Source organism: Marmota monax, unplaced genomic scaffold, assembly GCF_021218885.2.
Source record: "Marmota monax isolate L192 unplaced genomic scaffold, Marmota_monax_Labrador192_F-V1.1 WCK01_AAM20220418_F8-fsc00999, whole genome shotgun sequence".
Classification (NCBI taxonomy): domain Eukaryota; kingdom Metazoa; phylum Chordata; class Mammalia; order Rodentia; family Sciuridae; genus Marmota; species Marmota monax.
In genome coordinates this window covers 1,857-17,074 of record NW_026692344.1, presented here as the reverse complement: position 1 = coordinate 17,074, position 15,218 = coordinate 1,857, and the positions used below count along the sequence as shown (strand labels likewise).

The 15,218-nt window shown below is 39.4% G+C and overlaps 1 protein-coding gene across 1 annotated transcript in view; it reads left to right on the top strand.

Moving 5' to 3' along the window:
- LOC124090919 (transport and Golgi organization protein 1 homolog) overlaps positions 1-14,734 on the top strand; it is a gene marked incomplete at its 3' end in the record, with an annotated part of 39,461 nt that extends 24,727 nt beyond the window's left edge. Inside the window, 4 exon segments of the mRNA XM_058578485.1 lie at positions 5,881-6,014; positions 8,910-8,996; positions 10,834-11,131; positions 14,583-14,734. Of these exon segments, the coding sequence (XP_058434468.1) occupies positions 5,881-6,014; positions 8,910-8,996; positions 10,834-11,131; positions 14,583-14,734 (671 nt within the window).
- Positions 14,735-15,218: the final 484 nt, after the last annotated feature.

Genomic DNA, 15,218 nt, shown 5'->3' with positions numbered 1-15,218 from the left:
GGAAATTGTGTTTGAGGTTGGGTTGGAGCAGTCGAGTAGATAAACAAATGTAAGGCAAGTAGTAAGAGAAGTCTAAAGTGGTAAGGCAAGTCTGAAGAGAAAGAAAGGCAAGGTGATGGGCTTGATAGTCATGGCAAGAGGCTCTATTTTGTGTAGGGTGGCCAGGGAAGGCCTTTATCACATGAAATGCCACTGTTACAGAGACATGATAAAGTGAGGGGGTAGTTAGCTAGTCAGATGATTTGGGGAGTTAAGGTTGAGGCAAAGTTGCAAGTGTAAATGCTCTGAAGCGCAGGGGTGGGCTTGGTGTATTTAAATGGAACTAACAGAGCAATTGAAGAATGTTAGGAAATGGGGAGAAAAGGATGAGGGGAGTCACATTGAATAAGAGCAGTCCATAATAAGGCAGGGCAGTCCATAATAAAGTCATGGTTTTTTTTCCTTTTTTTTTTTCCTGATACCAGAGATTGAACCCCCAGGGGCACTTAAACACTGAGCAACACCCACAGTCCTTTTTAAAATATTTTATTTAGAGATAGGGTCTCACTGAGTTGCTTAGGGACTCGATACATTTCTGAGGCTGGCTTTGAACTCAGGATCCTCCTGAGAGCCTCCTGAGCTGCTGGGATTACAGATGAGTATGACCAGGCCTGGCTAAAGTCATTGCCTTTTATTTGGAAATGGGAAGCTATAGGACGATTTTCAGCAGAGAGACACAGTCAAATTTATATTTAAAAATATCACTCTAGTTGCCATCAGGACAATAGATATTGGGGAAAATGAGGGCAGAAGCAAGGACAGAAGAAGGCTATGGGAATCATTCAGGTGACTTATGATGTGGATTTGGCCTGTATATTGGCTTAGCAGATGCAGAGGAGTGGTAAGATTCTGGGCATGTTTCAAATGCTTATTTGGAAAGAAGGAAGTCAGAAAAATAAATAAATAAAATGCTGTATAATTTATATCAAATTCTAGAAAATGCAAAACAATCTATAATGACAGGAGAGGTTTGGAGACAGAAAAGGAGAGGGGAGGGATTACAAAGAAGGATGAAAGACTCTTTTGATTTTGGTGATAGTCTCATGGGTATATTCATGTCAAAACTTATCAAATTGTACACCTTAAACATGTGCAATTTATTGTAGGTCAACTATATCTCAATAAAATTATAAAAATAAAGACATAATATTGTCTAATGGACTGGAGTTGGAATGTGAGAGAAAAGAGATCAAAGATGGTTTGTAAGTTTTGGGCTTTGAGCACCTGGGTAATGGGAATTAAATTGTCGTTCTTATTTCTGAGATAGGGAAGACTGAAAGGAGCAGATTTTGAGAGAAAAATGAATTCAGTTTTCAACATGTTATTAGAGATGCCTACTAGATACATTTTATAACATAATAAATACATGGTAGAAAAGAAATGAAGAATGACTCAGACAGTTTCTCTCTATGATCCACTGGTTCTCATGGCCCCTGTAGACAAATGTTTGTGCACACCTTTTTTCCAACGTTTTCTTTATTTAACATTATGAACATGGTGGACTACATTCTTTTCTCTAAGTTTTAAAGATTCAGTTAATTTGGGGAAACAACTGATGGGTTCATTGTTGGAGGTTGATGAATAACTTTAGCAGAGACTATAGTAACAAATGAGAATGGCTCCACCAAGGATGGGAGCATTGCAGACACTCTTCCTTGGGCTGGCTAGCTTGTGCCTTCCCCCCCTTAACTGTACATATCAGTAATTCAGCTATATTATGATTTAAATCAGATTTTGCTCCTCTTGTCAGAAAGTACAACATTTGCTTGTTAGTTGATAGGTTGTGATGAAAAGGAGTCTACTCCTTGGGTTTGAAACTTAGCTCCATTACTCACTGGATGTGTGACTGCTTCAGTTTACTCTAAAATAAGGATTGGAATAGGACCTACTACTACTGTAAGGTACTATTGTTATGAAGATCAAATGAATTGATATGTATAAAACCTTCAGAATAACAACTGGACATAAAGCATTCAAGAAATGTTAGCTACTAGCTTTCTTCTCTGACAATCGGTTTTGTCAGTTGGTTCCCACTAAGTTGTGGACTTTTTCGGACCAGGACCAGATATCTTGTCTTTTGATTTTCATCCACTCCCACACCATGCTAGGGCTTTGTCCAGCGTCTGGCATGAATGGTAGCACAAAATGAAAGTTAAAAATATGCTGTTGAATTAAATGATTTCTTCCCTTATGGATAAAGATAAGAATCTCAAGATCTTAGCCCCAAGACTACTGTCCATCTCTCTGCCCTCACCTGTCCCTGCCTTAAAAAAAAGCAGGCCATTCATTGTCTCCAGTTTACACCCTCACTCACAGTTCCATTCACCTTCCCCTTTCCTAATCAGACGGATCTTGGGGTGGGGCTTCAAGGAACCTCTAGGAGTTTGAAGGGGAGGGAGCCTGGAACCATAGACTAGCTGTGACAAGTCATGGGTGGGATTTGGTAGTTCAGAAAAGGAGGTACCCGACCAGGAATGGGGGATGGGAGTGATGGTGAAGTGGAGTAGGCTAGTTCAGGATGGACCAGAAATGAGACGTTGAGGAAAGCCAGAAAGGACTGGTTGGCGGAGTGGGGGGGGATGGGTGGGTGATGACTGGAATCATGCGGAGGGTCGCTTGTGAGGTCGCAGAAGCAAAGGCAGGTGATTGGACGAGAAAGAGAGTCCTAGTTTCCCCGGCAACGACTGGAGGAGAAGGTCTTCAGTTGAGGAGAAGGTCTCCACTAGAGAAGGACGGAGCTCCGGCTCCCTGCGTTCTCCAGTAGAGTCTGTGCATCGACCCCCAGATATCCCTGCTGACGAGTCACCTGGGAAAGGCTTAAGCCTTCCCAGGCGCCACCCCCACCTGCCCCCTGAGGCCCACCCTCACCTCGGGGAGCGTCACCGGCTCCCCGAGGTGACCACAACATGGCTGAGGCGCCGGGGCTGCTCTTCTGGCTGTTCGTGCTCTGTCCGACCTGGCGAGTGCCGGGCCAACCGGACTCGAGCACCGGCCGGCGCTTCTCGAAGCACAAACTCTGTGCAGACGACCAATGCAGCCGTGAGTGCACAGGCGGGCGGGCGGCCCGGGGTCTCCGCGGTGGCTCTTCGGGGCTGCATGGGGCTCCAATCCCGTGGTCCCCAGCCCCGCGGGCTGGGCTAGGGGGTCGCTGGAAGACGGGTGGGGCGCAGGAGTGACAGAGCCTCGGGACCCTGCGTGTGTCCCCTCCGGCTCTGCCGGCGCCCCGGCCACTCGACTCCCACTTGTTGCCAGCGTTTTATTTTTCTCTGCTGAGTGAGGCGGGGGTTGGGAAACACGATTCCCCAGGGACAGCTCTCAGTTTATTCCCTTCCAGGATTCGCCTAGGATCTCAGTGGGTGATGGGGTTGCGCGCCGCGTGCCCCGGGGGGCTCCCCACGCTGTAGCAGAGCGCTTTTCTGCCCCCACCACAGGGACCTGGGCCGGTGAGGTATCAGGGCAGATGCTCTCCAGGGCTCGGTGGCCCTAATCCCAGCGGCAGGTTGATGGTGGGGCTCCTTGGGAAAGGCTCACTGGCCCCTTCGTCCTTTTGCTGCACTGGGGATTGGGCTGGTTTTGCCTTTTAACAGGGACTAGAGTTTAGGCTTGGGAAGAGCCCCGAGTCCAGGCACGCAATGTGTTCCGAGGTCTCGGCCCCGACTCTGCTTCAGTCCTGTCATTTCTGTGCATAGAAACCTCCCTTCATATTTGAGGTAGGGTAGCAGGTGGGCCAATAATCTTTTGCTTTTGAAAGAGGCCAAGGATCTGCACCGGCCACCTGGGAACTGCAGCCTCTTCTGTGCGCAGGAAGCGCACCGAATTGTTTCCCAGTCCTGGATTGGAGGTGGGCGGTGGGGAGGATGTAGCCATTCAGATTCAGATGAAGAGGTTTGTTGCAATAACAATAATAAATACTCCAAGATTTTTATAAGCCAATTCAGTTTTAGACTCAGTCGCTAGTGTTGTTGGAACCTCTTTCCTCTGTATATTTACTGGCCCAGAATACTTCTTATGGCCTCCCGCTTGGTTTCTAGTAACCTTGTAACTTGATGACCGTGTTGTCCATAAATTGTAAGCAGTACATATTTTAAAATATTCATGCTAAAAAGGCCAAGAAGTTTACCATTGAGCTCTTTATGCCTAAATTGGTGTTACCAAAAACAAATTTTATAGTTTGAATTGTTTGTTCCACTCCAATAAAGAAAAAAGTTGTCTCCAATATATGTTAAGCAGTTCCTAGAGGTAACCCTAAGGCTGGAGTAAATAAACACTCAGAAAAGCAAAGCAGCTGCCATGATATTTCCTTTCAGTTTTGGGTGAACAAAATCAGGCTTCCAGCATGGTAAAATGTTTGCTATTCTTTGCTATCAAGCGCTATCCTACATGGGCTACCTGGACAATATCATCACTGATGCTTCCTCAGTACTAAGACATGGTGTTGGTAAGGTTCAGTGGGGTAACATAACTTGAGAAATGGCCTGTGTCCAAACAGATGTGACCAAACACAACAGGTGGGTCTGTGTTGTGTTGTAGGAAGTAGTGAGGTGTGGATGTCAGGTGTCCTTTTGTGTGCCTTCCAAATAAGTGCTCCAAAAAAAAAAAAAAAAAAAACTAAATAGGTGCTCCATAGTATGCATTATGTTGTCACCTAATATATTACTGATTTGTAAATCCTCTATGACCTAAGGGGGAACAAGAGAAACATTGCCATTTCCACTTGTGATGAGAATTCCCCACCTTAAAGTGTCTCTCACCTTCAACTTGGCCTCTTAATTATATATGAATTAGGATGCTGACAGTTCTGAAAATAGTCCTATTTTAGCTTCAAAAAAAAAAAAAAAACAAAACAAGTTACCCTCTCCAAATCTGTTTGTTCCTCAGACATATATTTTTATAAAACACACATTCTTGTGTATTTTACTGCTAATTGGCTTTTAGAAAAAGTGTTATTTCCATTTCTTCTTTGTGATTTTTACATACATCTATTGTCCATTTCATCTTAAATCAGAAACTGTGTATTTGGTCAACCAAAAGAAAAATGTTGCTTCTACCAGTTTCTAGATCAATTGTGATTCTAGTCCTGCATTTTAAGCATGAAGGTATTGCCTGACCTTTTCTCATGGTTAAACTTGTTCCTTGTCAGATAGGATACCCACTTTTGATTTTGTTTATTAAAAAAAATACGAATGAGAATGTTTTGAAACAATGTTGAATATAGTCAACAATATTTGCTCAGAGAAAATACATTTCCTGGTAATTTACCCAGATCCTGAACACAGAGACAGCAACTCTGCTGCAAATGAAATTTACAGTGTTTACGGCTGCATAGTAGCACTTGCAGCCACTTAAAGGTAATGTCTTTTAGTGGTTAGTTCAAGTTAATTAACCCCTTGGGGGTTCCTGGATATTCTTCCCTCTTCCCTATTACCTCTGCATGAAGCCATACTTAAGCCTGTCCGTGTCTACACTTGGATTTACATATTTGCAAAATGAAGCTTTTTATGATTATGAAACAGAAAAAAATTGAGGCCTGCAAGAACCAAGAGTTTCACTGAAACCAGCCATGGTTGGTGGTAGCCACTTTGGTTTTTATTTCTCAGCACAGAGAAAAATAGAGAAGCTTCCTTTTCCCTTGTCTAATTGCAGGGAATATTGTATTTTATAGCAATAAAATCTCTAAGGATTTTAGATACTTTGAGCAGGTGAATTAAAAGTGATTCCAGAGAGTACTGGAAAAACTTGATTTTTGTTCATAGTGGGATTCATATTTCCTGATGAGTCAATATGGACTGTGAAAAATCAAATCCTAATGTTTGTTTTTCTTTTTTAAATGTTCATATACAGTGTTAATGTATCGAGGTGAAGCTCTTGAAGATTTCAGAGGCCCAGATTGTCGTTTTGTGAATTTTAAAAAAGGTGACAATGTATTTGTCTACTATAAACTTGCAGAGGTATCACCAGAATGTTGGGCCGGAAGCGTAAGTAAAAGTTTGACAGGTGTTATATTCTTACTTTTGATGGGTTTTTCAGCAGTGTAGATTTAAATGACTGATTTCTTGGGGTCTTTGTAGAGTTAACCTGACCTCTCTGCCAGGCCCTGTGCTCCTAACACGCCTTGGGCCTGGCACAGCATAGAAAGTCAGGAGACTTTCTGAAACAGAACTGAACTGGTTGTGGTTGCTATCCCTCACATCAAGTTCCAGAAGGCTCTACACATTATAAAGGTTGTCATGGTGAAAACCTGACAATTTTTAGCTTTACTGCTTCAAAAGGGAGGGATTCATGGACATTAGAGTTAATCCTGTAAATTAAGTCTGAGATAGTAACTCAGGCATGCATATTTAAAGTTGATTTTTTGTGTATTTTACCTAATCATTTGTGCTGTTTTTACTCTAAAAAAGCAGAGTATTATGTTCATTATGTGCTTTTTTTTCTCCCCTTTTTTTTTTCTTTTTTGCAACTTCTGGGCCATCCATTTCCTGCTTTTCCTATATTCTATGCCTGAAGGTTCCCCCAGGGGTTCTACTTCCAGCCAGTTGTATGGATCTTCTGATGAAAGACATGACATTGTTTATATCATTCTTTGATATTTTAAATGGGGAGATTCACTAGGAGTGACCTCATTGAGAGACTTATGAGTATTGTCCTTTTCATTTAAAAAAATGTGATATGTGGATTGTTTACTTAAAATAGTAGCAAGGGTCTTTGATGACTGTAGGAATGTTCCAGTTTAGAGACATTCCGGGTTGCATCCCTGAAAGTTCTCACCCTAAATAAAACACCACACAGCAGAAAATAAGAGTAATCCCTATGGGAAAACTAGTTTCATTTTGTTGCCATTTCTGATTCTTAGGGAATGATCTTGAAACATGGTGGCTCTAGGTACAAACTTTATATTTAGACAGAGTCCCAGTTGCAGTACTCCATATAAAGAACCATCTATTGTTTCTTTCAAGTATACCAAATAGGATTGGTAATCTTTAAACTTGGAACTGTTTTTCCATGTACCTAAGTGGCATTTTTCATATAGTAGTCATCTTTCTCCCCTTCTTTGAGCTTTTGGATAAATGGGCTTGATTTACATTTTCTTCTGTCACATTGTAGCCTGTTAACTATGTTCATCCCTAGGACTCTGGCCATTCTGGGTGGCAGCACTCATCTTGTCTTCCTGAGGAGCCCTGCTTTCAGCACCTGACCAGAAAGGATCTTTGCCGACTGATGAGTATTTGGGTGGCACTTTGTTTGCATTGCTCCTGTGGCATTCATTTGTCTTCTTTGCCTTCAGTCAGGTTGTGTTTTATCTTAGCTCCCTATAAAGTAAAAAACTCAGTTAGGAAAGGACCCCTGTCTAATCCATCTTCCTTTTGAATATTTCCTTTCAGGGCAGTGGCACTTAAGTACATTTGTTCTGATAGTAGCTTATGCAGAATTTGTTCTCTTGTGGCAGTTCTTTGCTCCCCACCCACAAATCAAATCAACAGCACCTTGGCAGGGATGATGTATGGAAGCAAAATTAGATATAAAAATTATTTCCAGTCATGAGCTTCCATGATTCTGCATCATTTCTTTTTCATATCACAAGAAATGGGATACCACCCAGTGTGTAATTATGGAGCTTTATATAATCTATGGTCTCAATTGACACAGATTAAGAAGAGATAAATGTGTTTCCTTTCTCCATACATCTCTGGTTTCTTTCCCTTTTCCAAATTTAACCTTAATAGAATTTTCAACAGAAGGGAAATTGTATTTCCCCTCAGACTCGCCTCTCATGTCATGAGTGTTATACTTAGGAAATTAAAAACTCTTTATTTAGTTTTCAAAATGATTCTCCTTTCGAGTTTTTAGTTTTCATTCTGCAATGTTGTTGGTTTTCTAGAGTCTCAGACTTTATCTGCAGTGATGAAGCTTTTAATTGCTCCGTCTTATCTAATCTTCATGGCAGTATTCTACCACTAATACTGGCTCTCAGATGGTTTCTAGATATAACAAGAACATTCATGAATGGGGATATTTTAGAGGTAGTGATAAGATGCCTTTTTTAATTTTCTTTTTTGGGCATTTGATTTGCCTATCAGTTTCCTTTAATTATTGGCAAGAATCTTCTGTTCCTTTTAGTCAGTAGTTAGTAATAAGAGTGTCTTTCTCAAGGGGAACTTTATATACCTTTTGTACACTTTATGTAACTTCATATAATTTAGCTGTTGGTGCTGAAAATAAATGGCGTTCTTTTCTGCAGAGGATTTATTTTCGGTGAAACTGAAGCTTGATATGTGGTTTCGTATGCATTATATTGTAATTTTATTTTCTCCCCAAGTACTTGTAAAAGTAGATTTGGAAAAAGCTAGGAAAGCATATACTATCAATACATTTGCTATAGTGGTAATACATTTTAGAGATTTTGTATTGTTTTTACTTATTAATTTTCATGACTGCTGTGTATTGGTTAAGAAAGACATAAATATTGGTTTATGAGCAATGCTACAAAATGTACAGGTAAATTCTTGCTAGAGGTTATTTGGAATTGCATTTATAACCAGCTTTGATTTACATAGTTTTAACCATATAATATACAGTAATCTCCTATGCAGATCTTTTATTTACTTCAGAAGTCTTAACTTTATGTGCTCTGTGTTGAGAATTAAGCTAAATGTAAAAAAGAAAACTTCAGTGGTTGGAAATGTTGTTTTAACAGTTCTGTACTTAATTTTTATTTGGAATAATAATCTCAGTGTAATTGTTATAGCAACTTTCTTTCTTGGTTATACCATATACCTATCTATTATGTGTATATTTCCTGCCACTTCTGAGAAATCTCTTATTTATATTCCTTGTACAGAATTTATTTGATATTTGTCTCTTTTGCACTATAGGTTGGCCATAGTTTTGGATACTTTCCAAAAGATTTCATCAAGGTAGCTTGTGAATATACTAAAGTAGAGCTACAAATTCCAACAAATGTAAGTTATGGATTTCTTTTTTGTTCTCAATTGTAAACTGGCTTATAAATCCACCAGTTATATTCAGTTAACTGCTTCTGAAAGTTTTATAATGTGTTTGGGGGGCAATCTAACATTTGTGTATCAGATTTTCATTTGAAATCAGACTACCTGTAAAAAAAAGTTTGAAAGGCATTCAAGGGTGATTATATTATAATCTGAAAGTTGTCTAATATGTTGAAACAGATATTCTTGTAGAAGGCTGTTTACTCAACTATGGGGCTTTTCTCTTCTGTTTTATATGTGAAAAATAATTTAATATATTTGTACTTGGCTATTAAATTTAAGAGGTAAATAATTTCATTTTACAGGCAAAACTCATTGGATAGTTATTAGACATTTTAAGTATATTTAGGTTAAATTAATAAACTCTAACTTTTATACTAGGCTAGAAATATGTACTTACAAAGGTTTTCTTATTCTTAGTCATATATGGGATCAGTCATGTTATAGATTTGGAAAAGGGGACCTGAGCGTTTCAGGTGATGTTCAGTCTCAGATCTTTTAAGGCCCCAACTGCTTCCTTTATACAGCATTCCTGTATGGTGCTCTGACTTAAATTGATTTTGTGACTGAAAGGATTTTGTGTTCTAGAATTCTCACTTCAGCTGATTATTTTCTAAAGTTTTAAATTGTATAGTAATGGATGCCCACCAACATTGAAACATCTTTGGGCAGCTCTTTGTCGTGGCTGTAGAATATGCAAGCTGCTAGGCTAGGACAGTTCTTAGATTAGATGGGCTGAATGGATAAAGTCATCCTGTTTGTTGCTGTTGTTCCTAAAATTTCTTCATAATCTCGGGCCATAAAATCACTTCTGTTGCTTGTTGGACTTCATTGTTGGTAAAGAGAGTTCTTGGGATTTAAGCTGTGACAGCAGTTCACTGATTACAGAGAACTCATGTGTTTTGAACTCTGCCTTCTCATTATATTTCCCATTACATGCATCCCTCATGGCTTAGAAATGCATGTGATGGGGAGAGGAAATCACTCATCCCTCCTACATTGAACTGCCTCCCCCACCCCCGGAACCCCCGCAGAATATTATGAAGATTTAATTAGGAGATGGAATTTTTTTTTTTAATTTCCATTCATACTATGGCTCCTTTTATATCAATTTGCTTACTAGTGGCAAGAAGGAAGACTAGATAAATATATAGATAGTCCTGAGAGAGATCTTAGTGACTGTGAAACCCTGATGAAGAGGAAGGTGTATACCTTGTTGAATCTTGTTTTCAGTTTGTTCTTGTGGTAATAATAATGTGAGGAGCCTCCTTAATATCATTCTTTATTCCATCAAATGTACTTGTATCTCAGTAAGATACTTTAAAACTGATTCATCTTTCTCAGTGCTGCAGGATCTTCCAGCTTTTCCTGAGCAAAGGATTAAGAGTTAAATTTCTGAAACATAGGTGTAGATATTAAGAGCTGGAGGATCCTATAAGTGATACCTTGCCTTTCCCTACTTATGCTCAGAGCAAATTGAGAGAGACCCAAGAGTCAGGCAGTTGGAGACCAAATTGTCACCATTTTTACTCATTATGCTTTTTAAAGAATATGACGAGAGAGAGAGAGAGCGAGAGAGAGAGAAAGAGAAAGAATAGACTTTTTAATACTGTAGTCTAGAAAAAGACAGATTTACTCAGCCATAGATGGAGTGAGCCAATGGGGGTTGGAGGAGGGTAATCTGGTTGATCCTAAAGATTCTTTAGAACCAATCCTGTATTTGGGAGCGTGGATGAGTTTGCTTTTGTGACTCTTTGTTATTGACACACTAATGTTTTTCTTTTCCTTACAGGAGACAGATTTTGTCTGTTTTGATGGTGGAAGAGATGATTTTGATAGTTATAATGTAGAAGAACTTCTAGGATTTTTGGAATTGAATGATTCTGCAAATGAAGATTCTGAGAAAGCTATAGAAAAAGTGGAACAATTTCCTGAAGTCTCCCAGGACGTTGAACCTGAACCTAAACCAGTAGTAGCAAACTCAGAGCAAATTGAAAGTGCATTCTCAGAAAACACTATGGATCTTGAGGAACAATTTTTGGCTCAGAAGAACCATCCTCATTCGGATAGTCAAACAGATAATGCTAAAGGTAAATCCCTGCCTTCGGCTTGAGCTGGAGAAAAGGAGTTGTTCCATCCAGGTGTTTTCGTGTATTATTGTAAAGTTCTGTTCAGTTTCCATGTGCCTAAAGGAGAAAGGAGGCTGACTCAGGGGCCCCATATGTTCCTTTATTCATTCTTTTGGGCTAGAGCGTGAAAGGACATTGCTTATTCTTTTTTTCCTTTAGGACAGTTGGGATTGGTTAGCATGTTCAAAAAGAAATTTTATAAAAAGCTAAAGAGGAAGATATAAATGAGAAACGAATGCACAAAAGTAGACCTGTTAACAGTACAGATTTTATGTTAAAATTATAAAAGGGCTTTATTAAACATAATTTCTTAATCATAAAATACCTGTACTAGATCATGTGGGTGTGGAGTGACTAGCATAACTTTTTTTTTTTTTAGAATTTAATCTCTTTTTATGTGGTGCTGAGGATCGAACCCAGTGCCTCACCTGCACTAGGCAAGTGCTCTATCACTCAACCCTAGCCCTAGAATAACTTTTAATGGATAGCTTGCCTGAATTCCCCTCCACAGCATTCATCTTTTGTGGATACCATGCTATTTCCAGTCTCTTGGGGTTCTAAGGTCCTTGCATTCATATTAATCAAGGATGGAACCAGGATGACAAGCCTTGTAATGTAGTGCTTGACACATAGAACTGTCTTTCAATTAAATATTTGTCAAACTGACAATGAGCCAATATCCTGATAAAAGCTTTCTCTTTCCTGGTTTCATATTTGATCATCTCTATCCATTGTTTTTCAAAATGAAATATTTCAACTGAGAGTATATGATAAGAATTCCAGAAGGACATAAAGCCATTGGAAAATTTACTTCCCAAGAGTGCTAATTTTACCTGATAATTGGGGGAAGAAAACAGTTGTACATTTAATCAAAGCAGATATATTTTGGATAAGAATGCAAAGTACAAGTGAATGTTCAGGGTAGAGTATGAAGCTGTAAAGAGATAATCTTTGCTCTGGATCCTATTGGTCTATGTCCTGAGCTCAGGAAGGAGACAGGTTCACCATTTGGCTCCTAGGTTACTTTGAATATATTTGAAAGGCACATTAGCAAGCTAGACTTACGGAATTCCCTTCTCTATACTGGCTCAGTGAGACCAGCACACTTGTAGATGAAAGAGTTCCTGTTATTTCTGAGCAGAATAGACATTTCACATTTTTGTTCTGGACCAGAATTCTCTTCTGCACATTTATTCATGTGGGTGTATGTTGGTTTGCCAAGGGAAGGTAAGTTATTGAAGCCTCTATCATAATAGGACACCCATAGCACAAAAGTTAATAACTAGAATCAACAAATGGGACTTACTCAAACTAAAAAGTTTTTTCTCAGCAAAAGAAACAATAAGAGAGGTAATAGGGAGCCTACATCCTGGGAACAAATCTTTACTCCTCACACTTCAGATAGAGCCCTAATATCCAGAGTATACAAAGAACTCAAAAAATTAGACAATAAGATAACAAATAACCCAATCAACAAATGGGCCAAGGACCTGAACAGACACTTCTCAGAGGAGGACATACAATCAATCAACAAGTACATGAAAAATTGCTCACCATCTCTAGCAGTCAGAGAAATGCAAATCAAAACCAACCTAAGATACCATCTCACTCCAGTAAGATTGGCAGCCAGTGGGAGATGAGAAACAATTTTTCAAAAAAATCCCCAATAATGGCATCAACAGCATTCTACTTTTGTGTTGCTCACTCTCATTTTATCAGTAAATTAGATGATGATTAAATGTTTTATTTTATCCATCCAGTATGGTGCTATGAAGCCATAATTACTGTATTTTGTGTTTTTAAAGGTTCTGGTCTGTAAGCATAGCTATAGCATTATCCTGCACCAGTGCAGGGCTTGGCAGCACTGATCTGACCCCCGCCCCCCGCCCCATCTACACAAACAGAGTGTAGGAGAACTCATAGCAGGGGGGATTCAGTTAATTTGAGAAGGAATAACATATCAGTTCTCCCATTTTCCAGAAGACATTGCATCCATATATGAACACTACTGACTTCTGAACTGTCTTTAACTCCATAAGGTTCTGAAAATGAATCATGCACCATTAAGATTTGTTATTTTCATGCTCCAAAACTTTCAAGATTAGGGAAAACTTGGCTTACAAAATTAAGAATGAATTATTTCCCTGGCCTTTTAGGTTCCACCACAAAATGATGTCAATGACCTTTATGGGTAAAATCTTCCCAAATGTCATTTAATGTGTCTCGGGTGCTGAGATGCTGAGCCAATGGGTCAGACTTCACCAGCAGTCAAATTCATAGACCAATAGTGAATGGAGGGCCTGGGGTTGTAGCTCAGTGGTAGAGCGCTTGTCTAACATGTGAGGCACTGGGTTTGATTCTCAGCACTACATACAAATAAATAAAATAAAGGTCCAACAAATAAATAAAACAAAGGTCCATCAAAAACTAAAAAGAAATTTTAAAAAATTAGGCAAAAGCTTAAAAAAATAGTAGTGAATGGAATCTCAGGGTTGAGAAAGACCTTAGAGGCAACTACTGGTCCAACATCTTTTTTTAGAGGGGGGGGGGGGGGGGGGAGAGAGAGAGAGAGAGAGAGAGAGAGAGAGAGAGAATTTTAATATTTATTTTTTAGTTATCAGCAGACACAACATCTTTTTTTTTTTTTGTATGTGGTGCTGAGGATCGAACCCTGGCCACACGCACGCCAGACGAGCGCCCTACCGCTTGAGCCACATCCCCAGCCCAACTGGTCCAACTTCTTAATAACTGCATGTTGGACTCCTAGCTGTTTAATCAAACGTACCCCAGGCTCATGTAACTCATACTGAAATTCCACCCCTACAAGCTCTCAGGTCTAACTGGAATTCTACTTCATTCACAGAGCCTCAATGCAGGTCTGTACCCAATTCCCTTTAGTCTCTCTTGGTATTACTGTGTTCTTTTTAAATAGCTGTCATCTGTCCGTTCAATAAATAGTTGTTGAGTATCTCTGCCAGGTGCCAGATGCTGTGTTAAGCCTTGGCTCATTCCACCTGCAAATCTGCAAACCAAGACTCCCTCTCTTTCAGCTTTCCTAAAATTTTTAACACAAAGTTTCACCAGCACTAAATCCATGTTTGTTGAATGTGACCCTGTCTATATATCTCTGGTTTTAAAAATTTTCCTTGAGTAAATATTGTTCTGATAGCAGTTGTATGGTCATGGAAGTATTGGAGAATAGACTGGAGATTGTTCATTTTATAATTGAAGGGTCTGACAGCTCTAATTAGGATTTTGAAGTTTTCTTCTCTGTGTTAATTGTCTTTAGGAGAGCCACATATTCCAGGCACTCTGACTCATATATTTAGTGAAACACTCGGTGAATATTGAAACTGAAGAGAGACAATTCTTATTCTATAGCATAAAATAAAACAGCCATTCCCCCTTTCAGTTTTAGAGCTACTTATTACAGAAGATACTCCTGTTGATGCTGCTGATACAGAAGACCATCTAGAGATAAAGGTGGAAGAGCCAGCAGATGCCACCCCTTTGGACAACATAGTTTTCTTGTTATATTCATTCTTGCTTTATTTCTCTAAGACGGTAAGTTTGATATAGTTTCTTCAATTAGAATGTTGATTATTTATTAGTTTTTAAGTGGCTTCTGGTCATGAAGTGAAGAACTTAAAATGTCTTTATGAAAATGACTCCTGACCCTTTGAGTAGATAGCTCCTGAAACAAAAGCCATAGGGGTGTGGCTTAATGGCTACTTAGTTTAGCATATGAGGAAGATTTGCTGTCTACCAAGGCTGGACATTTGTACACCTGTAAAAACTTGGTTCTTCCCCTCAGAACCTTTCATTCTGGCAGGGAGATAACAGCATTCACTTGAAACACAGTAAGATAATGGCAGAAAGAGAGGTATTTATTTGATGGTAGAACATTATTGTCCATAAATGCATTTATTCTGGTTGGAAGGGTGATCAATAAGGTCAGAAAGTAGTTGAGATGTGTTTGAAGCACAGGCAAAGGGCAAACAGGAGTCTGACATGTGGTTTGTTGTTGATTAGACAGGCTGGGGTGGAG